Here is a 24,872-nt window from a genome sequence, read left to right as displayed (position 1 = left end):
ATACAATGACTACCTACATCAAGACAAAGTGCTAAGAGAATATATAATGTATATGTACATCGAGAAAAGAGCTAAAGGAATATTTACTACAAATGACTACCTACAGCAAGACAAAAAGCTAAGGGAATATTTAACATAATGAATACCAACCTCAAGACTTTTGTTGTAATTCCAGAACTTGATTTTGTTGATTTGAGTTCCAAGGGGAATCTCTACTCTAAAAGACAGGCTGATAGGTCTCTCACCGGACTTTTCACAGCAAAACATGTTTCTGTCTTTCACCGTCTGTTGCACACAACAACTTTCATTACAATGAAGTAGAATGACACATAAGATAATGGTGAAATCTTTAAACTCTCTAATAGTGGACTTCAATTGAAAAGAAGACAAATTCATAGCTAGTTATGACGAAACGTTATGAATATTAGAAAAGTGAACTTCAATGGTTTATCAAAGTGGATGGTACTTACTCTGTATCGACTGTTGAAGAGGTTTGATACAACACCACAACAGTTCTTCGCTCCATCCAGCTTGAGAAATGATGTATTTACGTCTATCTTCTGGTTGGACTCATTCAGCAGGAGGATCTCGGTGAGTCCTATTAGATTCTTTGCCCCCCAGTTAGACACAAACTCGAGCATGACTTTATGAACCTGTGAGTCTTTACTCTAAAACACACACCCGCTATCACCAGTCCTACACCCGCTATCACCTGTGAGTCCTTACTCTAAAACACACACCCACTATCACCAGTCATACACTCGCTATCACCAGTCCTACACCCGCTATCACCTATGAGTCCTTACTCTAAAACATACGCCAGCTATCACCAGCTTCTCTGTTATTCTCCATTGTTAAACCACTGAGCCCTTATAGCTTTGGATCCTAGTCTTTCCTAAAAGTGGGCTAACAGGAAACCTCTTTACAACTGTAAACTATGCATTAAGTCTTACCTGAAGCATCGGAACAAGCACTAAAAATGTGCAAGTGTTAAGGACCACATGCTTACCTTGGTGCGGTCATGCTTTCCCTCCTTATTGAGAGCTGCCGTGCTCGAGGGCCTGACTGTTCTCTCTAGCTGGTAGAGAGTCTTTATGAGATCCCTCTGCTGACGTGGCTCCATCTGTAGCACTCTGTTCTCCACTTCACGCATATCATCCTCATTGCTCAGCATGAAACTGTTTATAAGTGGATTGCCAGGCTGCACCAGTTCCTGGAAACAGTACAGAATGCTACGTGTTTTAAGAAGGCTGACAACACTCACGCGCAATCGAAGTGGAGTCAACAGATAAAATTAAACAGCCCTTACAATACAACAAATGGATTGCTATGGTGAAGTGTACTTGCTATGGTGAAGTGTACTTGCTATGGTGAAGTGTACTTGCTATGGTCAAGTGTACTTGCATGCGAATAAGTGCCTTTAATGAACACCCATACATAGTCACATAATGTGTTAGCTTGACACGACGAACCTTGCTACAGAGACCCAACTGTTTTGCTTGTTGCTGACTAAAGTCTCTATTCTCATCCTCCAGGGCTGACAGAACTCGGTTTCTTTCTTCTTTCGACTCGAGGTGTCCATCTCTACTTGTCCTTTTCACTGATGAGAGTGGTCTGGGGGTCTTAGCGATTGAGTCAGCTAGAGTAAGAAAGAATTGAAGGAATGATTCAAGGAAAACATCTGCCAGCTAGTGAATCACATGGGGCATACTTGAAGAGACCTTAATCGATTTTAAAGGACAAAAGCTAATAAAACCAACGAACAAAAAAAACAAATAAATTTCAAGGAAACGTGCTGACTAGAGGCATAAAGCGGTGTAAGATTGATGCAGAATGATGCTTACAAGTTTTGAGTTCAATATCTGTGACATTGCGTTTGTGTCCATTGCTGTTATTGCTCCTCCGTTTTATCCGATGATGAGAGTTACTTTGTGAAGAGGAGGCTGAAAGGAAGAAAATTCCAGATCTAAGATAATGTCACAGCCGAGAGTGGGTGCAGGTGAGAAGAGAGTGGGCACAGCTGATACAGAGTGGATACAGATGAGAGTGAGAGTGGTTACAGCTGACAGAGTGGGTACAGTTGATACAGAGTGAATATAGAGGAGACAGAATGGGCACGGCAGAGGTTGAATAGGTACAGCGGATACAGAGTTGATATAGATGAGACAGAGTGGGCACAGCTGATACAGAGGAGATACAGATGGGAAAGACAGTGGTTACAGCTGATACAGAGTGGGCACAGCTGATACAGAGTGGATACAGATGAGAGAGAGAGAGTGGTTACAGCTGATACAGAGTGGGTACAGTTGATACAGAGTGGATATAGAGGAGACAGAATGGGCACGGCAGAGGTTGAATAGGTACAGCGGATACAGAGTTGATATAGATGAGACAGAGTGGGCACAGCTGATACAGAGGGGATACAGATGGGAGAGACAGTGGTTACAGCTGATACAGAAGGGGTACAGTTGATACAGAGTAGATACAGCTGATAGAGAGTGGGTAGAGCTGATACAGAGTGGATATAGATGAGACAGAGTGGGTACAGCTGATACAGAGTGGATACAGTTGATACAGAGTAGATATAGCTGATACAGAGTGTATATAGATTAGACAGAGTGGGCACGGTAGAGGTTGAATAGGAACAGCTGATACAAAGTTGATATAGATGAGACAGAGTGGGCACAGCTGATACAGAGGGGATACAGATGGGAAAGACAGTGGTTACAGCTGATACAGAGGGGGTACAGCTGATACAGAGCGGATATAGATGAGACAGAGTGGATATAGATAAGACAGAGTGGGCACAGCTGAGGTGGAATAGGTACAGCTGATACCGAGTGGGTACAGCTGATAAAGAGTTGATATAGTTGAGACAGAGTGGGTACAACTGTGGTTGAATGGGTACAACTGATACAGAGTGGGTACAGTTGATACAGAGTGGGTACAGCTGATACAGAGTGGATATAGTTGAGACAAAGTGGGTACAGCTGATACAAAGTGGGTACAGCTGATACAGAGTGGATATAGTTAAGACAGTGGGTACGGCTGAGTGGTGAGCGGATACAGTTGAGATAACAGACCCACTACTGACTATCACTTATTTGTGCAGCCCGAAGGTAATAACTGACAGTGAACTACGGCGAAGTGACTAGCTAGAAATTCCTACATGAGTGTGACTAGCTAAACACTCCTACATGAATGTGACTAGCTAGACACTCCTACATGAATGTGACTAGCTAGACACTCCTACATGAATGTGACTAGCTAGACAATCCTACATGAATGTGACTAGCTAAACACTCCTACATGAATGTGACTAGCTAGACACTCCTACATGAATGTGACTAACTAAACACTCCTACATGAATGTGACTAGCTAGACACTCCTACATGAATGTGACTAGCTAAACACTCCTACATGAATGTGACTAGCTAAACACTCCTACATGAATGTGACTAGCTAGACACTCCTACATGAATGTGACTAGCTAGACACTCCTACATGAATGTGACTAGCTAGACACTCCTACATGAATGTGACTAGCTAGACACTTCTACATGAGTGTGACTAACTAGAGACTCCTATATGAATGGCAGCAAAAATACGTTTTAGATGCAACAAAAGAAAATGCCTCACGCAAATGATAAAGCCTGTAGAATGGCGGACACACAGAAATTAAGTGCCACAAACTCACATCTTCTAGGAGTTGTTTGGTGACTAAAGGATTTAGCTGGAGCGAATTCTAGAATAATAGTGTCAGCAGGAGAGAAGGTTTCAGGATTTGATGTGTTGATGATTTCCTCTTCCAGGTCGGAGTCATCATCGTCATCCTACCAAGTAAGCAATCGATCACCTTGATAGGGTTGATCAGCCAGCTCTGCTCTTCTTCGAAATATTATTACTTATTTGGCATGCAAAATAGGTATACAGAAATTCTAGACAGAAACACAACACTTTTTCTTCTACTCACTATGGCCTGGTATATGCCCTCTACTACCCACCATGTTCTAGTATATGCCATCCCCTACCCGTATATACTTTTGAGTACCCACCGTGTCCTGGCATATGCTTTCTCTAACAAATTTGCTCAACTCGAGGCTTTTCCGAAGTTTCTACAACAGTGTGACAAGTATGCAGACTAACCGTAACAGTACTTCATATGATCATCATAAATTGAGTGACAGCGTTACTACATGCTGTTCATACTATGCATTAAAACTTATAACTCAGCTTCTCATTTATACTTACATCTGAGCAACACAAATTGCAATACAACATCCTAGCCAGAGATTACCTGACAGAGACCTTACTAATATTCTAACAACAGACTAATGTACAGAGACACCACTAATATTCTAACTACAGACTAACATACAGAAACACCACTAATATTCTAACTACAGACTAACATACAGAAACACCACTAATATTTTAACTATAGACTAACATATAGAGACACAACTAATATTCTAACTATAGACTAACATATAGCGATACCACTAATATTCTAATTACAGACTAACATATAGGCACACCACTAATATTCCAACTACAGACTAACATATAGAGACATCACTAATATTCTAACTACAGACTAACATATAGACACACCACTAATATTCTAACTACAGACTAACATATAGAGACACCACTAATATTCTAACAACAGACTAACATATAGAGACACCACTAATATTCTAACTACAGACTAACATATAGAGACATCACTAATATTCTAACTACAGACTAACATATAGCGATACCACTAATATTCTAATTACAGACTAACATATAGGCACACCACTAATATTCCAACTACAGACTAACATATAGAGACACCACTAATATTCTAACAACAGACTAACATATAGAGACACGACTAATATTTGAACTACAGACTAACATATAGAGACACAACTAATATTCTAACTATAGACTAACATATAGAGACACCACTATTATCCTAACAACAGACCAACATATAGAAACACCACTAATATTCTAACTATAGACTAATATATAGAGACACGACTAATATTCTAACTACAGACTAACATATAGACACACCACTAATATTCCAACTACAGACTAACATATAGAGACACCACTAATATTCTAACAACAGACTAACATATAAAGACACCACTAATATTCTAACTACAGACTAACATATAGAGACATCACTAATATTCTAACTACAGACTAACATATAGCGATACCACTAATATTCTAATTACAGACTAACATATAGACACACCACTAATATTCCAACTACAGACTAACATATAAAGACACCACTAATATTCTAACAACAGACTAACATATAGAGACACCACTAATATTCTAACTACAAACTAACATATAGAGACACCACTAATATTCTAACTACAAACTAACATATAGAGACACCACTAATATTCTAACTACAGACTAACATATAGAGACATCACTAATATTCTAACTACAGACTAACATATAGAGACACCACTAATATTCTAACTACAAACTAACATATAGAAACACCACTAATATTCTAACTACAGACTAACATATAGAGACACCACTAATATTCTAACTACAGACTAACATATAAAGACATCACTAATATTCTAACTACAGATTAACATATAGCGATACCACTAATATTTTAATTACAGACTAACATATAGACTGCAACAGACTATAAACTAACTTACGGAGACATCACTGATGGAAAGCAGAACATGATCACTAATGCTCTGTGTCAAATCTGATTGCTCAGTTCCTTTTCCATTACTCCTTGTTAAAGTCTCCTGCAGTGTGTCTTCTTCACTACCACTCGAACCCTATGAACATGTTTAACCAAATAGCTGCATGCAATGCATTAATTTTTACTAAAAAAAAGTTAATTAACAACAAACTATTTCTATGCATGTCAACATACTTGCAAAATGTTTAAAAGACGTGAAAAAAACATTACTGCTCATAAAAAACGGAAAAGTACATTGACAAAGTTGTTAAGTTCGCATTAAAATCAATTGCCTCACCTGTTCGTTGTTATTCGTGTTTAAGTTTTCTGCAATGGTCTCATCTTCAAAGTCTTCTTCATAGTTACCAGTTATAGTCTCTGCAAGAAGGCATGACAACAGGCATTACAGTATGGGCTGTACGATACAATTAGAAGTACATTTATTCGTATACAACAGGGGTTCCCAACCTGGGGTACAAGTACCCCTAGGGGTACATTTTAGAAATCTAGGGGGTACAATACAAGTTACAAGCTTAATAAATTTTTGGTTTGGTTGGCTTTAATTATTAATAACTTTGCTGAAACCACTGCTATAGAGCTATTATTGGTATCATTTTAAAGCCAACTATTTTTGCCATTCAGACAAACTTAGGTAAGCATCAGCCCTAAACACAAGGTTGTTTCGTCAATTATGTCAAGATTGCGATGCAGATCGTGAAAACTTCCTTTACTACACAGAAGTGAGATGGCTTTCTAAAAGCAATGTCCTCAATCGATTTGTGGAACTGATTGATGAGATTGCAGCTTTCTTTGCTACACGACTTCTGAGAAAGCTGCAAGACTCAGTGAGAAGTTAAGGACTTCAGAATGGAAATGGAAAGCTGCATATCTGAGAGATATCTTCTTAAGATTAAACACTGTCAACACATCCCTTCAAGGGAACTCTACCACTATAATTGATTTTACAGACGAGCTTAGAGCATTTATCATGAAACTAGAGATGTGGAAAAAGTCAATGCTGGATCATTTGATGTTCGATAGCTTGTCAGAAGTATTGCCTTCACATGATTCAATTTCATTCATGAAAGATCTGGTTGCAGACCACCTCTCTCAGCTGGCTTGCTAGTTTCAACAATATTTTCCTGACTTAAATGACACAGATTTGAAGTTGGCTAGAAACCCATTTAAGTTAAATGTAGCTAATATTGATAGTGACACGCACCAAGAGTTGATTGACCTCAATGACTCTGGTGCACATGATAGATTTGAAGATTCTGTTTTTAGCAAGTTCTGGTGCTCATTGATAACATCCTACCCAAAGCTTTCAGAGGTAGCTTTAAAAGTGTTGCTCATATTTCCTAGTAGTTATAAGTGTGAGCAAAGGTTTTCCTCACTTTTGTACATGAAAAGCAAATATCGCTCACGACTACATGTTGATGATGACCTCAGAGTTTTATTATCGGTACTGAACAGAACATCAAACAGATCACTGATGCAAAGCAGGCACAGCCTTCCCATTAGACTGACCAAAATAAAGTGGGAAAGTAACAAAACACTGCGATGTATAAAAGTTGTGCTGCATGGTTATCTTTATTTTAATAAATAACAGTTTCATACCACATTTCTTTACCTGTTTAAGTGACACATTTTAATAATGCACACATGTCATATTAATGAAGTTAGACCAATAATACCCTTGATTGAACTGTGTTTTCCAAAGGGGTACATTTTTTGCAATATGACTCCCCAGGGGTACCTAGGCCAAAAAAGGTTGGGAACCCCTGGTATACAACAAGCGAACAAACTATACGATAGTAATTCCTCATACAAGAACTGTAGTTATGGGTGTAGATTAAAGATTAGCTCGAGTAACAAACCTGGCGCATGCAAGTGCATTTTGTCTCCTCTCGCTGTCTGTATGTTGACGGATGATGTATTCCAGTTTTTTCTAGGAGTCTTTTGGGATTTGTCTGGAGCCGACCGCGACCGTGAGCCAGCAAAAGATGTTGGAAGACCAGAATCGGCTGAGGGTTTTAATGACATGTGAGTCAATTCTACAGAAATAATTACTGTTTATCACTGGCTCCGACCTTGTAATATGAAAATTAAAATTCGAGCAGAAAAAGATATAAAAAAGACGGAATAATGAAATAGACGTTCAAAAGAAGAAAAGTGAAGAGTAAAGATGAGAAGGGTACACGAAGTCAAAATAAAAGAGTCAAAGAAAGATAGTGAGTGGGAAAGTAAAAGAACAAGTCAGCGAAGAAAGGAGAGAGCACAAGGTGTGAAAAGTCAGCGAAGAAAGGAGAGAGCACAAGGTGTGAAAAGTGAGTGAAGAAAGGAGAGAGCACAAGGTGTGAAAAGTCAGCAAAGAAAGGAGAGAGTGCAAGGTGTGAAAAGTCAGCGAAGAAAGGAGAGAGCACAAGGTGTGAAAAGTCAGCGAAGAAAGGAGAGAGTGCAAGGTGTGAAAAGTCAGCAAAGAAAGGAGGAGCACAAGGTGTGAAAAGTCAGCGAAGAAAGGAGAGAGCACAAGGTGTGAAAAGTCAGTGAAGAAAGGAGAGAGCACAAGGTGTGAAAAGTGAGAGAAGAAAGGAGAAAGCACAAGGTGTGAAAAGTCAGCGAAGAAAGGAGAGAGCACAAGGTGTGAAAAGTCAGTGAAGAAAGGAGGAGCACAAGGTGTGAAAAGTCAGTGAAGAAAGGAGGAGCACAAGGTGTGAAAAGTCAGCGAAGAAAGGAGAGAGCACAAAGTGTGAAAAGTCAGCGAAGAAAGGAGAGAGTGCAAGGTGTGAAAAGTCAGCGAAGAAAGGAGGAGCACAAGGTGTGAAAAGTCAGCGAAGAAAGGAGAGAGCACAAGGTGTGAAAAGTCAGCGAAGAAAGGAGAGAGCACAAGGTGTGAAAAGTCAGCGAAGAAAGGAGAGAGCACAAGGTGTGAAAAGTCAGCAAAGAAAGAAGAGAGTGCAAGGTGTGAAAAGTCAGCAAAGAAAGGAGGAGCACAAGGTGTGAAAAGTCAGCGAAGAAAGGAGAGAGCACAAAGTGTAAAAAGTCAGCGAAGAAAGGAGAGAGCACAAGGTGTGAAAAGTCAGCGAAGAAAGGAGAGAGCACAAGGTGTGAAAAGTGAGAGAAGAAAGGAGAGAGCACAAGGTGTGAAAAGTCAGTGAAGAAAGGAGAGAGCACAAGGTGTGAAAAGTCAGAGAAGAAAGGAGGAGCACAAGGTGTGAAAAGTCAGCAAAGAAAGGAGAGAGTGCAAGGTGTGAAAAGTCAGCAAAGAAAGGAGGAGCACAAGGTGTGAAAAGTCAGCGAAGAAAGGAGAGAGCACAAAGTGTAAAAAGTCAGCGAAGAAAGGAGAGAGCACAAGGTGTGAAAAGTCAGCGAAGAAAGGAGAGAGCACAAGGTGTGAAAAGTCAGAGAAGAAAGGAGAGAGCACAAGGTGTGAAAAGTGAGAGAAGAAAGGAGAAAGCACAAGGTGTGAAAAGTCAGCGAAGAAAGGAGAGAGCACAAGGTGTGAAAAGTGAGAGAAGAAAGGAGAAAGCACAAGGTGTGAAAAGTCAGCGAAGAAAGGAGAGAGCGCAAAGTGTGAAAAGTCAGCGAAGAAAGGAGAGAGCACAAGGTGTGAAAAGTCAGCGAAGAAAGGAGAGAGCACAAGGTGTGAAAAGTCAGCGAAGAAAGGAGAAAGCACAAGGTGTGAAAAGTCAGCGAAGAAAGGAGAGAGCACAAGGTGTGAAAAGTCAGTGAAGAAAGGAGAGAGCACAAGGTGTGAAAAGTCAGCGAAGAAAGGAGAGAGCACAAGGTGTGAAAAGTCAGTGAAGAAAGGAGAGAGCACAAGGTGTGAAAAGTCAGCGAAGAAAGGAGAGAGCACAAGGTGTGAAAAGTCAGCAAAGAAAGGAGGAGCACAAGGTGTGAAAAGTCAGCGAAGAAAGGAGAGAGCACAAGGTGTGAAAAGTCAGCGAAGAAAGGAGAAAGCACAAGGTGTGAAAAGTCAGTGAAGAAAGGAGGAGCACAAGGTGTGAAAAGTCAGCGAAGAAAGGAGAGAGCACAAGGTGTGAAAAGTCAGCGAAGAAAGGAGAAAGCACAAAGTGTAAAAAGTCAGCGAAGAAAGGAGGAGCACAAGGTGTGAAAAGTCAGCGAAGAAAGGAGAGAGCACAAGGTGTGAAAAGTCAGCAAAGAAAGGAGAAAGCACAAGGTGTGAAAAGTCAGCGAAGAAAGGAGAGAGCACAAGGTGTGAAAAGTCAGCGAAGAAAGGAGAGAGCACAAGGTGTGAAAAGTCAGCGAAGAAAGGAGAAAGCACAAGGTGTGAAAAGTCAGCAAAGAAAGGAGGAGCACAAGGTGTGAAAAGTCAGCGAAGAGAGGAGAGAGCACAAGGTGTGAAAAGTCAGCGAAGAAAGGAGGAGCACAAGGTGTGAAAAGTCAGCGAAGAAAGGAGAGAGCACAAGGTGTGAAAAGTCAGTGAAGAAAGGAGGAGCACAAGGTGTGAAAAGTCAGCGAAGAAAGGAGAGAGCACAAGGTGTGAAAAGTCAGCGAAGAAAGGAGAAAGCACAAAGTGTAAAAAGTCAGCGAAGAAAGGAGGAGCACAAGGTGTGAAAAGTCAGCGAAGAAAGGAGAGAGCACAAGGTGTGAAAAGTCAGCAAAGAAAGGAGAGAGCACAAGGTGTGAAAAGTCAGCGAAGAAAGGAGAGTGCACAAGGTGTGAAAAGTCAGCGAAGAAAGGAGAGAGCACAAGGTGTGAAAAGTCAGCGAAGAAAGGAGAGAGCACAAGGTGTGAAAAGTCAGTGAAGAAAGGAGAGAGCACAAGGTGTGAAAAGTCAGCGAAGAAAGGAGAGAGCACAAGGTGTGAAAAGTCAGTGAAGAAAGGAGAGAGCACAAGGTGTGAAAAGTCAGCAAAGAAAGGAGAGAGCACAAGGTGTGAAAAGTCAGCGAAGAAAGGAGAGAGCACAAGGTGTGAAAAGTCAGCAAAGAAAGGAGAAAGCACAAGGTGTGAAAAGTCAGCAAAGAAAGGAGAAAGCACAAGGTGTGAAAAGTCAGCGAAGAAAGGAGAAAGCACAAGGTGTGAAAAGTCAGCGAAGAAAGGAGAAAGCACAAGGTGTGAAAAGTCAGCGAAGAAAGGAGAGAGCACAAGGTGTGAAAAGTCAGCAAAGAAAGGAGAGAGCACAAGGTGTGAAAAGTGAGAGAAGAAAGGAGAAAGCACAAGGTGTGAAAAGTCAGCGAAGAAAGGAGAGAGCACAAAGTGTGAAAAGTCAGCGAAGAAAGGAGAGAGCACAAGGTGTGAAAAGTCAGTGAAGAAAGGAGAGAGCACAAGGTGTGAAAAGTCAGCGAAGAAAGGAGAGAGCACAAGGTGTGAAAAGTCAGTGAAGAAAGGAGAGAGCACAAGGTGTGAAAAGTCAGCAAAGAAAGGAGAAAGCACAAGGTGTGAAAAGTCAGTGAAGAAAAGAGAGAGCACAAGGTGTGAAAAGTGAGAGAACAAAGGAGAGAGCACAAGGTGTGAAAAGTCAGCGAAGAAAGGAGAGAGCACAAGGTGTGAAAAGTCAGCGAAGAAAGGAGAAAGCACAAGGTGTGAAAAGTCAGTGAAGAAAAGAGAGAGCACAAGGTGTGAAAAGTGAGAGAACAAAGGAGAGAGCACAAGGTGTGAAAAGTCAGCGAAGAAAGGAGAGAGCACAAGGTGTGAAAAGTCAGCGAAGAAAGGAGAGAGCACAAGGTGTGAAAAGTCAGCAAAGAAAGGAGAAAGCACAAGGTGTGAAAAGTCAGTGAAGAAAAGAGAGAGCACAAGGTGTGAAAAGTGAGAGAACAAAGGAGAGAGCACAAGGTGTGAAAAGTCAGCGAAGAAAGGAGAGAGCACAAGGTGTGAAAAGTCAGCGAAGAAAGGAGAAAGCACAAGGTGTGAAAAGTCAGCGAAGAAAGGAGAAAGCACAAGGTGTGAAAAGTCAGCGAAGAAAGGAGAGAGCACAAGGTGTGAAAAGTCAGCGAAGAAAGGAGAGAGCACAAGGTGTGAAAAGTCAGCAAAGAAAGGAGAGAGCACAAGGTGTGAAAAGTCAGCGAAGAAAGGAGAGAGCACAAGGTGTGAAAAGTCAGCGAAGAAAGGAGAAAGCACAAGGTGTGAAAAGTCAGCGAAGAAAGGAGAAAGCACAAGGTGTGAAAAGTCAGCGAAGAAAGGAGAGAGCACAAGGTGTGAAAAGTCAGCAAAGAAAGGAGAGAGCACAAGGTGTGAAAAGTGAGAGAAGAAAGGAGAAAGCACAAGGTGTGAAAAGTCAGCGAAGAAAGGAGAGAGCACAAGGTGTGAAAAGTGAGAGAACAAAGGAGAGAGCACAAGGTGTGAAAAGTCAGCGAAGAAAGGAGAGAGCACAAGGTGTGAAAAGTCAGCGAAGAAAGGAGAAAGCACAAGGTGTGAAAAGTCAGTGAAGAAAAGAGAGAGCACAAGGTGTGAAAAGTGAGAGAACAAAGGAGAGAGCACAAGGTGTGAAAAGTCAGCGAAGAAAGGAGAGAGCACAAGGTGTGAAAAGTCAGCGAAGAAAGGAGAAAGCACAAGGTGTGAAAAGTCAGCGAAGAAAGGAGAAAGCACAAGGTGTGAAAAGTCAGCGAAGAAAGGAGAGAGCACAAGGTGTGAAAAGTCAGCGAAGAAAGGAGAGAGCACAAGGTGTGAAAAGTCAGTGAAGAAAGGAGAGAGCACAAGGTGTGAAAAGTCAGCGAAGAAAGGAGAGAGCACAAGGTGTGAAAAGTCAGTGAAGAAAGGAGAGAGCACAAGGTGTGAAAAGTCAGCGAAGAAAGGAGAGAGCACAAGGTGTGAAAAGTCAGCGAAGAAAGGAGAGAGCACAAGGTGTGAAAAGTCAGCGAAGAAAGGAGAGAGCACAAGGTGTGAAAAGTCAGCGAAGAAAGGAGAGAGCACAAGGTGTGAAAAGTGAGAGAAGAAAGGAGAGAGCACAAGGTGTGAAAAGTCAGCGAAGAAAGGAGAGAGCACAAGGTGTGAAAAGTCAGCGAAGAAAGGAGAGAGCACAAGGTGTGAAAAGTCAGTGAAGAAAAGAGAGAGCACAAGGTGTGAAAAGTGAGAGAACAAAGGAGAGAGCACAAGGTGTGAAAAGTCAGCGAAGAAAGGAGAGAGCACAAGGTGTGAAAAGTCAGCGAAGAAAGGAGAAAGCACAAGGTGTGAAAAGTCAGCGAAGAAAGGAGAAAGCACAAGGTGTGAAAAGTCAGCGAAGAAAGGAGAGAGCACAAGGTGTGAAAAGTCAGCGAAGAAAGGAGAGAGCACAAGGTGTGAAAAGTCAGTGAAGAAAGGAGAGAGCACAAGGTGTGAAAAGTCAGCGAAGAAAGGAGAGAGCACAAGGTGTGAAAAGTCAGCGAAGAAAGGAGAGAGCACAAGGTGTGAAAAGTCAGCGAAGAAAGGAGAGAGCACAAGGTGTGAAAAGTCAGCGAAGAAAGGAGAGAGCACAAGGTGTGAAAAGTGAGAGAAGAAAGGAGAGAGCACAAGGTGTGAAAAGTCAGCGAAGAAAGGAGAGAGCACAAGGTGTGAAAAGTCAGCGAAGAAAGGAGAGAGCACAAGGTGTGAAAAGTCAGCGAAGAAAGAAGAGAGCACAAGGCGTGAAAAGTCAGCGAAGAAAGGAGAGAGCACAAGGTGTGAAAAGTCAGCGAAGAAAGGAGAGAGCACAAGGTGTGACTTGTTTTATTTAGTTCTTCATAGTAAATATTCAAATACAGATGAATAGCTACTCAAATGACCTGCAGCCAGCCTAGCATTAGAGGTAATGCGAGGGCTGGGGTTTGGAGTCCGTCGTTTGCCCTTTTTATTATCATTAGCACCATTGACATAGAGAGTAAAGCCTTTCTCCTTTTTCTCTTTTTCTAATTGTGCTTTGTCAGTCAGTTTCACCTTTTCCAACATCCTGAAAAAATGGACCCATTTATTGAGCTGCTTTCTTATTTAGTGGATTGGTTGCTTGGTCAACCCCACCCCATTCCATTGTTTATCTAGATGGCTGCTAGAAAAGCCTAAAGTAATTGATCGATATATCGATCAATTACTCAAGTTGATCGACAAGTTGCGTGGTCGACAAGTTGTGTGGTGAGTCTATTTATAGAATAAGTAGTTCTCTCACTTGTTTTTCTGCTGAAGAAGAAGCAAGTACTCATCATATTTGGGAGACGGCTCCAACTGTTTTGCTACCGGAATCTAAAAAATCATCATTTTGCCTCATTTGCTTATAAAGAGCCAGCCATATTGATTGTATGAGAAGAGCGTAAACCATATTACTTGTATAAGAATAGAGTAAACTAAATTACATTTGTAGGAATGGAGTTAGCCATACTATTTGTGTATGAATAGAGTTAACCATACTATCTGTGCATGAATAGAGTTGACCATACTATTTGTGCATGAATAGAGTTAACCATACTATTTGTGCATGAATAAAGTTGAGTTAACCATACTATTTGTGCATGAATAGAGTTGAGTTAACCATAATATTTGTGCATGAATAGAGTTAACAATACTATTTGTGCATGAATAGAGTTAACCAAATCACTTGTGTATGCATAAAGTGAAACGAAGTACATACACACGGTCGTATCAAACTTTCAAAAACCAACCCGTTCATGACGTTTTGGTGTCATAATAATACTGTGTGGCTCCTGCGACCAACGCTTTCTTTGCAACTTATCCATTGTCACTGTCTGTAAATGTAAGACCTTACAAATATATAAAACATATGCAATGTAAAATCATAAATACCTGTATGATGAATTACATCCAAAAGTTGCCTACATATTCTCAGAGTAAGTCAAACTAAATTAATTAGCTATTTTAATAAATGCTTATTGTATTGAAATTAAATCATGCTTATTGTATTGAAATTGAAAATATGTTAGAACACTGCAATACTAGAGCTTTTGTGATGTAATGGAGTACAAAAATAAAACCTGGATAGTTAATTAGAATGTCTCAATAACGTATTGCTACCTCGGATACATTTATTAGTTGTATTTAGTCGATATAGAAATGAGCCAGTGTAAAAAGTGCATTAAATATCTTTGTCAAGACACGTGCAGTTCACACATGAAAAAAGTGTATTAGAAGTACACCAGTGATGTTATTAAACCTGCAGAATTGTAATGTTTCAATGATTTTAGACAGTAAATGAGCTACACAAGAGAAGATTTATAATACACTCAAACATGTACAAAAGAGGCAGTAAATTATTTTCGTTTCTTCGGGCATGTAGCGAAAAACATCGTTTTGTTGATGATTATCAATGCTAATAAAATGTTATACATATACTAAAAAGCTCTGCTCAACTATCAGACACAACTTGAAAAAAACCGATAAGTCAAAGAAAATAGTCAAAGTCTAAAAAATCCTCAAGTTCTGTTAGCAGTTGTTATATATGCATCACATTTGACAGTAACAACTAATATAAAAGTGTTACCTAAAGAACAGTTATAAAAACTTCCAATACCGGATCAGTTGTAATACCCTAGCATTTTCTGTGTATAATGAATAGGCAATAATGTTAAAAACGTAAAATAATATATACGCACGTTCAACTAAAACGTATCAATATTGCACTAGTTTTTTATTAGCTAATCATTGTGATTAATCGTAGCCTTTTATATTAAAAAATTAATGAAATTTGTTGTCTGGATTCCAAGGTATCAATATCCGGATACGAGAGCATGCGCACATGAAATCAGCGTTATAAACGAATTTTTTCTCCTAAACAGCAACTTACGCCCCATCTTGTGTGTCTGTTAGTTTTTGTTTGAGGAGCTTAGGTTATATTGACGTCTTAGGTCACAGTAATCGCGAGTGTTGGCAACAGTGGTAAGATATTGATATCGAAGAACAGCAGTGATCGTAATTAGGGGACCGCGTGAAATAAACACGTTATTTGTTATTTATGGTGCCTCGCGTTGCGTGTTCGCAACTTGTACAACTCGAGTTGCTGTTTAAAGAACTTAGCTTGGGTTTTTGATGAACTCAAGTTGTGTTACGCAAAACCATAGATATATAAACCTTTGGCCAATAATAGCTATTCCCATGGGTTGCCTTGTCAGACTTAAATAGCATGACGTTACGTCATTGAATTGTACCTAATGCTTGACTGCACTGTCGTTAACAATGGAGCTAATGAGAAGAAGGTGACAAAATCGCATTTATTTTCGCATAAAAACCTTCTTGGATACATAATCCACTAAACCAGCGGTTCTTAACCTTTTTCAGTTAATTTTCCACTTGGACAAACCACACTTCGAGATTTCACCCTCTCTAACAGCCAAAACTTGTGGTATTTCTGCCACTCTCAGATTGCAGGAGGAGGCTTTTTAGATAGCATTTTGCCATACAGTTAAAATGAATCAATTATTAATTGAACTGTGAAAGAAATCATATTTTATGGATAGTTTGTCATGATATACTTTTTATTTATGGAAAAATAAAGTTCAAGATAAACACAACAATAGAGTAATTTGAATATCCAATAAGCTGCTTGATACATCACGAGGCTTAGTTTCCGTACCCACAATAAAAGCATGTATCTGCACCATGTAGGCTATGTGGTGAAAATACAGTACAACAGCTATATCCTTGAAATGCGCGTAATCAATATTCTCAATCTGAAGCTTGAGAATTTCCCTCCTCAAATTTTCCACTGGTGGGAAATTTCCCACTGGTTAAGAACCCCTGCACTAAAATAAAGCAATTCTGTGATAATATCTGATAACCACCATAAATTAAAACTATAAAAGCTATGAAATGTTGCACATAAATCATGAGCCATCAGGACTTTATTTGTCCCGCTCTCCTATCACCCTTCTCTCTTTTGCCCTTCTCCCAAGAAGAAGTGGGAAGTCAGAAGGGGAAAGGAGAGGGGGGCAAATAGCCCACCCACCCAAAGAGCCAGACTCTGGCTAGGTAAATAAACTAATATTGTAAAGAATCTGACCTCGGTAGCTGAGTCAGCTTTACTTCCTAACAAGGGAGGCGCAACCTGAGCTACTGGCCTGCCTTGTCCGAGGCCTGATTGACCTGCCTAGAGCGGTCAAGTCAGTCCAAGACAAGAACCTGGTAGTCAGGCTTGCTCCGAAACCAAACCCTGGCCTGCCCTCTGGATCTCTATTTCAGGCTAGTCTGGATCCACTAGCGGCTTGCCTTAGGACTTGATTTCTTATGCCATGGCACACCCGATCAAGTCTAGACAAAGCCGTGGATCGATCCCTAGCCTTCTAGAGCCACCCTGGCAGTTCCGTCTGATGGTTACAATGAGCCTGCTTGCGTAATCGGTGAGCCAACCAGGCAGGCGTCAATATAATCAGTTCTTGCGAGTATGTAATAGTTTTATTAATGGTAGCTTTAACAACATGCGTTCACAAGTTTGAGTGATATCAAGCACAACTTGTCTACTCACTGCGCTGGCTTATATAGTGGTCTAGCTCCGCCCACCAGTCTATTTATAACACAAAGGATGCACAGAATATAATAGGATTTGCACACAGGATAAGCATACGATTATATAATAGAAAGGCAGTTCAGGAATACGATTATATAATGGAAAGGAAGTTCAGGAAATTCAAGCAAGTGCTAGTAAGGATATACAGTATATATGTGCGTAATAATTGGTATATGTCCCAGTCCTCTACAATATCATGCTTAACTAAATATGATGTGTATGGAAGTATGTCTTAAGTCAAAAATGAGACAGAATGATTATGTTACAGCTGGCTATGTATCTCGGTCACTAAAGCTGAAGTGTAATGATTGTTGATTATGATGTCAACCAAGCAACGAATTCCCTAATCACAATTAAGGGCTGACTTGCAACAGAATTCACATTACAGTTATTTGGTATCAAAAGATTCACCATATCTTACTCTGCTGTGTTGTAGGTGCAAAATATGTGAAAATGTGATTACAAGCTATTAAAAGCTCAAAAATGAACAGTTGATCGCAGCCATCACGAAACCGCCGTAGATCAGAATCAGTTTATTTCTCTGACGTAGTCATTACATTTGGTTATTGTTTTGACACGTTCTGTTCTCATGTAAATTGAAAGGCCAATAAAAGGCTCAATATAAAACTTCTCGTAGCACTAGTTTATGACAAACATTTCGGGTTTTACCGAAGACCCCATATCAAATATAGATGCTCACTACTTTACAGTTTTTTTTCGGCTTGGTCTAATCATCTAGTCCTAATCTGATCATGTGACCCATACTTCGCGAATAATTTCTGCAGCCTTTTTCGATTATCACAGGTGACCAACAAGCTCGTCATGTTTATCAGACAATGATATGTACTCTTTCAAGCTAAGGTTAAAAAATTTAACAAATTTTCACGGTAGGTTATAAGATAGCAGTGCTGAGAGTGACAGCATTACAATGACAATAAAATAGGCGCGTAAGAACAATAGACATGGTTTTATTGAATGCGTGAAGTATATTAATGAAAATATTTCGACGAATGAGGTTGCGTGAATGTGTAAACAGATGCCATATTGTACAACTATGCCCCATTTGAGCCGTTTTGGAAAAAGATTCTAACCTACGGCAGTAAAGAGCCAGGGTCTGGCTCTTCGGGTGGCTAGGCTATTTGCCTCTCCTTTCCCTCTTCTCTCTTTTCCCCTTCAAACTTCTCCCTTCCCATTTTTTCTTAGGGGAAGGGGAAAAGAGAAAAGGGGGATAGGAGAGCAGGGCAAATAAAGCCCTGATGGCTCATGATTTGTGTGCAACATTTCATAACTTTTATAGTTTTAATCTACGGTGGTTATCAGATATTATCACAGAATCGCTTTAGCTTACTGGATTATGATTTCAAGAAGGTTTTTATGTGACAACAAATGTGATTTTGTCACCTTTTTTATAAGCTACATTGTTAACAACAGTGCAGTCAAGCATGAGATGCAATTCAGTCAAGTCTGACAGGCTTTTTTCTATTGGCCAATCTAGGTTTGTATATCTATGCGCAAAACTAACACGGATTTGTAAAAAAAAGCAAAGTGAGTAATTGGAGTGTCTCATTTACAGAATTTTATTAATAATTTAAACATACTGTGGTGGATTTTACCGTGCCACTTTCACGGTTTCCCAGAAGCCGAGTAATCACGAAGACCGAGTTGTTATCTGAGCATACAATGTATATTTACATAATAAATATAGTTGTTTTAATATAACAACGTCATGCATACATAAATATTACACAGTATAAGGATAAAGTGTCTCTCGTATGCAAGGAGCTGCGCTGCTCTGCCTGCCTCTCCGTCGCGTTTGTTCTTTTATCTACTTCGTTCTCGTTGGCTCTGCCCACTTGCGGTTTCGCTTCCCGCCGTATGTTTGGTGACTACGTGACCTGCGTTACTCTTGCCTTATCGCTGGCCCAGCCTTCGGGCGAGAGGGGAAGGCCTGGTCTGGCCTGTCACTTGGCCGTCATGCTGGCACCGGCTCTGCTCACGATGCGTTTCCGTCACACTTTTTCCCCAGGACTGGCCATGGGGGCCATCCGACCGACGCTGGAGGGAGAGAGTATTTGGGCCCAGAGCCGGTGCTGTCAAGCCTTTTTTTCCCCACCGGAAGATTGTGTCCTCTAGGAACAGGGCATCCTGACCTCGATGTCGGGCACCCCTAACGAGTCCTCGAGCCCGGATGGCCATCCGATGCCAACGGCGACCATCCTCTTGTAACCGGTCGCAGTGGCCCTCTCGCAGTCGCCGGAGCTCCTCTTTGAACCGCTCTCCCAACAGGTTCCGAAGTCGGTCCGCTCTGGTGGGTAGGGTTGTCACCGGCGGAGAGTTCTCCTTTTTGTTATAGGGACGGGAAGGCCGTCTGTCTGCGGGCCAAACCTTCTCTTCCCTAGGTGCGGGCCGCTTTCGTCCTGGCTTCTCTTGTCATGGCTTCTCCCGGGGGTGGTTTTTTTCTGCCCGATTGGTCGAGGCCCTGGCCGACCTCTCGGGTGGGGTAAGTGTGGGCCAAGGTAAGCATGGGCAGGTCTGCCGGCCATCCGCAGAGGCGCAAAAAAGACTGCCAGCGGGGTCTGTCCACCAGGTAGATGGTGCTTCCGCATTCACCGCCTCCGGAGGTCCTCCTGTGTGACATCATCTGGTCGCGTGACATGTGCTGACGTCGGCAGGGACACACAAAAACAGCGAAGTGTTGCATGACATGCTGCCGGATCCTCCGTCTGCTTGTCTCGACCTGGCAGAGGTTACAGGTCCCGGGTGCCGAACTGGTGGCCCGTGTCTTCTCCCAAGTGGTCCGATCCACGAAATGTTCGGTCCTTACAATTGGCTTCCTGCTGGGCTTGGGAGATGCCGGCGACTGATTAGACTTGGTCTCTAAAATGTAAGAGACCCGAGCCGCCTTAGCCGTCTCAGCCGCCTCAATCTCGGCCACCCAATCCAGCCTCTCGTGTATCTCGAGTACTTCTTTGGTAGACGCTGTCGAGTCGGTCGTGGCCGAGTTACCGGTGTCATTCTGGCCGTTGGAGATAGATTTGAAACCAATTATCTCCGCGGGTCGAGACTGGCCGATGACTGACAGAGTGTCAACCAGGTGTGACTCAACTTGAGCAGAGCTTGAGGAGGCAGCCTGGCCAGAGCACTCGGTCGCTGGTGGCACCTACCAGGCTTATCAGAGGCAGTCTGGCTCGAGAGTGCTAACTCCTCCTCTGGGGCCAGCAAGTCCACCAGCCTCGCTTCCTTGTCGCTTGCCATGAGTTCAGACAGGTAAAGCTCGGTAGATAGCAAACTAGCGAGCTCACCTGTTCTAGCCATGTCGATAAGAGTGTTCGTAGTAGTAGCAGTGCAGAGATCCTGGAGACTGTCTGTGTAGCTGCAGGGTGTAAGCGTAACCTGTTTGCTGTCTGAAGGCAGGCTCGGGTTGACTACTAATCGTTGCAGCCACGCCCACTCGCCATACCTGTCCGGTGGCCAAGTAGCTCGTGCTGGCCGGGGGTTATGACGTACCGGGCTCCCTAGACTCCTCCCCATGGTGAGCTGGGGAAGGGCTCTCAGTCTGGGCTGGGTTGGTTGGCAGATCTGCTAACTCCTCACTAATTGACGCTTCTGTGGTCGGCTCCCTTTGTTCTGAGTTACTATCAGCTATTATCCCTTGATTGGATTGGAGTAGCCGCTCCGCCTGCTTCCGAGTCAACTCTGACTGGCTTTCCTTTTCACCGCCTATTGTCCTTCGCTGTGCGATTTCTTTTGCTTGCCTTCTTGCCAGCTCCAGCTCGAGCTGGCAGTCCCTCTCCTGCCTTTTTGCGTGGGCGCCTTTCATGTTTGGGCCGGATCGCGGCTCTAGTGTAGCTGGTGCTTAGCCTACCTTTTCCTCGCAGGCATAGTAAGGCTTGAGCTGGCCCTCATTTTGGATAGAGACTGGCCCAGTCTCTCGATCAAATAGGTATGGTTTGCTCAAGCCTTTATGATTTTAAAAGGGCTCACGTATTTGGCCTGTAATTTAGGGTTTTCTCCCCTTCACCGGCGCTTGTCTCGAAGCCACACCCACTCTCCTGGCGCATATAGGGGCGGTTCTTTCTGGTCCTCCTGTTTCACCGCCTGTTGGGCCTCCCTCAGTATTTCATGAGCCGCTTCTAACCTCTTCTGTGTTTCCTGCACGTACTGGTGAGAAGGCCGCTCCTCCAGCGGAGGCGGGCTGATTTCCAACAGGTCAGGGAAACGTAACTCTCGGCCGAAAATCAGCAGGTTTGCTGTTTTGCGCGTAACAGAGTGTGGCATACCCCTGTAGGCCCGCATCAGCTGGGGCAGCAGTCTGTCCCATTCCTCCTGTCCTTGTGTTAGCAGAAGCGCTCGTAGCGAGTCTCCCAGTTGCTGGTTGTTTCTCTCCACAATGCCGTTAGCCTGAGGGTGGTACGGTGTGGTGCTCGTTTTTTCCACCCGCCATAGCAGGCACAGTTCTTCCATCAGTTGGCTCTCGAACTGTGCCCCTTGGTCCGTATGTATTTGCTCCGGCAAGCCCATGTAGCAAAATATTCGCTCGTCCAGCGAATTGGCAACTACAGGCGCCGTGGCATCTGGGAGGGCCAGGGCATCCTGCCACTGAGTGAAATGGTCTGTTAGCACCAGGATCCACTGGCTCCCTCTCGGTGTCTCCGGCATTGGTCTAACCAGGTCCACTGCCACCTTTTGCCAGGTGCGACCTGCGTATAACCTCTGCTGGCTACCTGCTCCCTTGTCGCTACTGTGCTTAGCCGCCTGGCAGACCTCACAGAACCTGACCATTCTTCTCACCATGGCCGTCATATACCTGGCCAATACCAGGTCAGTCGGAGCCGGCTGACCGTTCTTTCCATTCCAGAGTGGGCCAGGGCGTGAGCCTGCCAAACAGCTGTTTCTCGGACCGGTGGGGGCAGACCGAGCACCAACTTGGCTGGCCGTGTGGAGCAGTACGTGCTTCCAATACCCCGTTCTGCAGCCAGAGGAATGAGCAAATGCGGTGTAGCTGCCGCAGTTCGAATCCGCCCAATTCTATTTGCTCGGGAGTTAATTCCGTCGCCTGCCGCATAGATAGGTACATGGAGGCCACTGGTCCACGTCCGGCAGCCTGCATGCATGCCAACTCTCCTGTGGCGGTTTCTCTGGTGCTTATCCGAGCCGTCCCACAGAGTCCTGGGGTGGCCTCGGTCGGCCTCGAGCTGGACCTCGATGCCTCTAGGGGCAGAAGCGGGCTCGAATGACCGGCCGTCTCGCGCGCGGTCCAGGTGACTCTCGGGTCAAGACTCGGGTTCTTTCCTGGTTGGTTCTCCAGGGCCAACTCCCTGTGGGTCGGTCCTCCATCCCGTAACTCAATCAGCTTGCACTGTCGACAATCTTTGCAGGTCTGTCGGCTGGGCCCACCTGCGTTGCCATATCGAAGGCCGGCACCTGTGTTCCAGGGTTGACTGGAATTTGGCAAGGATCTCCAACCATCTGGCCACCTGGTTGGAAGGCTCCTTGCGTCGACACAGCCATTGGAGAGATGTGTGATCTGTACGCAGGAGGAACTGGCGCCCTCATAGAGGTAAGGCCGGAAGTGCTTTACGGCCATCACCTCGGCGAGCAGTTCCCTTCGAGTCACACAGTAATTCCGCTACGCCAGATTCAGTGTTTTGCTGAAATATGCGATGACTCGCTCAACTCTCCTTGTACCTGGGACAACACTGCACCGACTCCGCAATTACTAGCGCCCGTGTCCAGTATATACGGCTGCGTTGGGTCTGGGTAACCCAGTACGGGGGCTGAGGACAGCGCCTCTTTCAGCTTGTCGAAGGCCTCTTGTTCTTTTTGGCTCCAAGACCAGGCCTTCCCCTTGCTGGTGAGTCGGTTCAACGGACGGGCTGTGTCAGTGAAGTCGGGCACGTACTGCCGATAGTACCCCACGGCACCCAGGAAGCCTTGTAGCTCGTGGAGACCCCTGGGATTCCGCCATTGCCGGACTGCCAGGTTTTTTTTGGGTCATTGGCTACCCCTTCCTTGCTGACTACATATCCCAAGTACTGAACTCGTGGCTGTAGGAGCTCGCACTTGAAAGGCTTGAGCTTTAGTCCAGCTCCCTTCAAGCACTGCAATACCTCCTCCAGCCGTTGTAAGTGGGTATCAAAGTCCGGGGCGACGACGATGATGTCATTCAGGTATAGCAAGAGTGTCTTCCAGTGCAGCCCGCGCAGGACCCACTCCATAAACCACTGGAACGTGGCTGGTGCCGAGGTCAGACCAAATGGCAGCACCTTCCATTTCCAGAGCCCAGATCGGATTGTGAAGGCGGACTTTTCCTGCGCGTCTGCGTCTAGGGGTACCTGCCAATACCCGCTCACCAGGTCGAGTGTACTAAAATAACGGCAGCCGGAGAGGGCATCGAGGCTGTCGTTGATCCGGGGGGAGGGGGTAGGCGTCCTGTGTGGTCACGGTGTTAAGTCGCCGGTAGTCGACACAGAACTACCATTTCTCATCTTTTTTTCGGACTAATACTACCGGGGAGCTCCAAGCTCCCCTGGCTGGCTCGATTAACTCCCTGTTAGCAGCTCCTGTACCTGCCGCTCGTCGTCTGCCTCTTTTTCCAGGCCCAGCCGGTGGGGTGGTTGTCGGATGGGGCGAGTACCTTTCTTCAGTGGAATGGAGTGCTCCACCTCGGAGGTACGACCCACATCCTTGTCTCCCCTGCTAAAGGTGTGCTGATAACGCACCAGTAGCTGCCCCAGCCGTGCCAGCTGGTCCGGCCCTTGGCAGTTCATCGTTCAGACGTTTAGAGATCCTTCAGGTGGGCTGGCACCTTTACACCCGGCATCGCTTCCACGCCTCCCAAGGTGGGCCTGGATCCGGGGGAAGGTGGTTCGTCATCCACCTGATGGTCCTCTAATCCCGTGTAGCTGCCGACAACCGACCCTGCCCGCAAGTGATAGGGTTGGTTCGTGAGATTGAGACACCTACCTGTCACGCCTCCCTTCGGCCCAGGCTGGTTTAAGCTGGCGGCCAGTGGCAGTCCACTGGGGCAACTCTCTATTAATCTGAGCAGGCAGTGGTTCTCTGTGGTGACTCGGCAAGGCACTGTTATCTCCGTCTTAGGAGGTACTACCACATCGCGCAATATTTGAACTTTACTCAGGAGCAACCGGTCCTGTCAGTCTGTGCAGGCCAAGGGACGACCCCGTACGGTCACGATGGGCTGCTCGAAGTTCATTGTGCACTGGTGAGCAACCAGGAAGGGCATCCCTAAGATAGCGTCCTCGCTGATCTGACTCACTGCCACAACCTCCTCGGTCTTTACATCCCGGAGTCATACTGGCAGGCGAACAACCCCGTAGAATGTCAGCTGGGTCCCATCGGCCATGAGACCGTGGCTGTCACTCTCTTCCAACAGGCTTCTCATGGCTAGAGAAAGCTTATCGAACCCCTGTTTGCTCAGAAGATTTGTGGTGCACCCTGTGTCGATCAGAAACTGGGCGGGCTTCCCCTCCTCCTCCTTCCCTGGAAGGAAGTAGCTCGTGGAGTGAGGCCGGCTCAGTGCCCGGGCTCTGATCAGCTCGGCGCCATTACAGGTACCTGCAACAGATCCAGATACTCCTGGGCCTGAGCCCTGGGATATCCGCAAGGAGGGTTCTGGTGTTTCGCTAGGGGTGAGCCCTGCCGCCTTTCAGGCAGGTTTTTTACTGGGCGAAGAGGGTCCCTTCCTTTGATCCGCC

General features: G+C 44.2%; 1 protein-coding gene and 1 pseudogene across 1 annotated transcript in view; one reads left to right on the top strand and one right to left on the bottom strand.

Moving 5' to 3' along the window:
* The window catches only part of LOC137385605 (katanin-interacting protein-like), a 34,132-nt gene extending 19,758 nt beyond the window's left edge, over nt 1–14,374 (bottom strand). Inside the window, exons 1-13 of the mRNA XM_068072102.1 lie at nt 14,300–14,374; nt 13,810–13,883; nt 13,433–13,596; nt 7,610–7,786; nt 6,031–6,110; nt 5,701–5,796; nt 4,057–4,116; nt 3,699–3,834; nt 1,845–1,943; nt 1,473–1,639; nt 1,010–1,213; nt 471–668; nt 151–285 (exon numbers count right to left, since the gene is read on the bottom strand). Coding sequence (XP_067928203.1) covers nt 151–285; nt 471–668; nt 1,010–1,213; nt 1,473–1,639; nt 1,845–1,943; nt 3,699–3,834; nt 4,057–4,116; nt 5,701–5,796; nt 6,031–6,110; nt 7,610–7,786; nt 13,433–13,596; nt 13,810–13,883; nt 14,300–14,374 — 1,665 coding nt within the window. The remainder of the gene's footprint in view (nt 1–150; nt 286–470; nt 669–1,009; nt 1,214–1,472; nt 1,640–1,844; nt 1,944–3,698; nt 3,835–4,056; nt 4,117–5,700; nt 5,797–6,030; nt 6,111–7,609; nt 7,787–13,432; nt 13,597–13,809; nt 13,884–14,299) is intronic.
* Nucleotides 7,918–12,121, top strand: LOC137398680 (axoneme-associated protein mst101(2)-like; annotated as a pseudogene).
* Nucleotides 14,375–24,872: the final 10,498 nt, after the last annotated feature.

Source organism: Watersipora subatra, chromosome 1 (genome assembly GCF_963576615.1).
Source record: "Watersipora subatra chromosome 1, tzWatSuba1.1, whole genome shotgun sequence".
Lineage (NCBI taxonomy): Eukaryota > Metazoa > Bryozoa > Gymnolaemata > Cheilostomatida > Watersiporidae > Watersipora > Watersipora subatra.
Note: the sequence above shows the minus strand (reverse complement) of the source record. Positions and strands in the feature narration are given on the sequence as shown.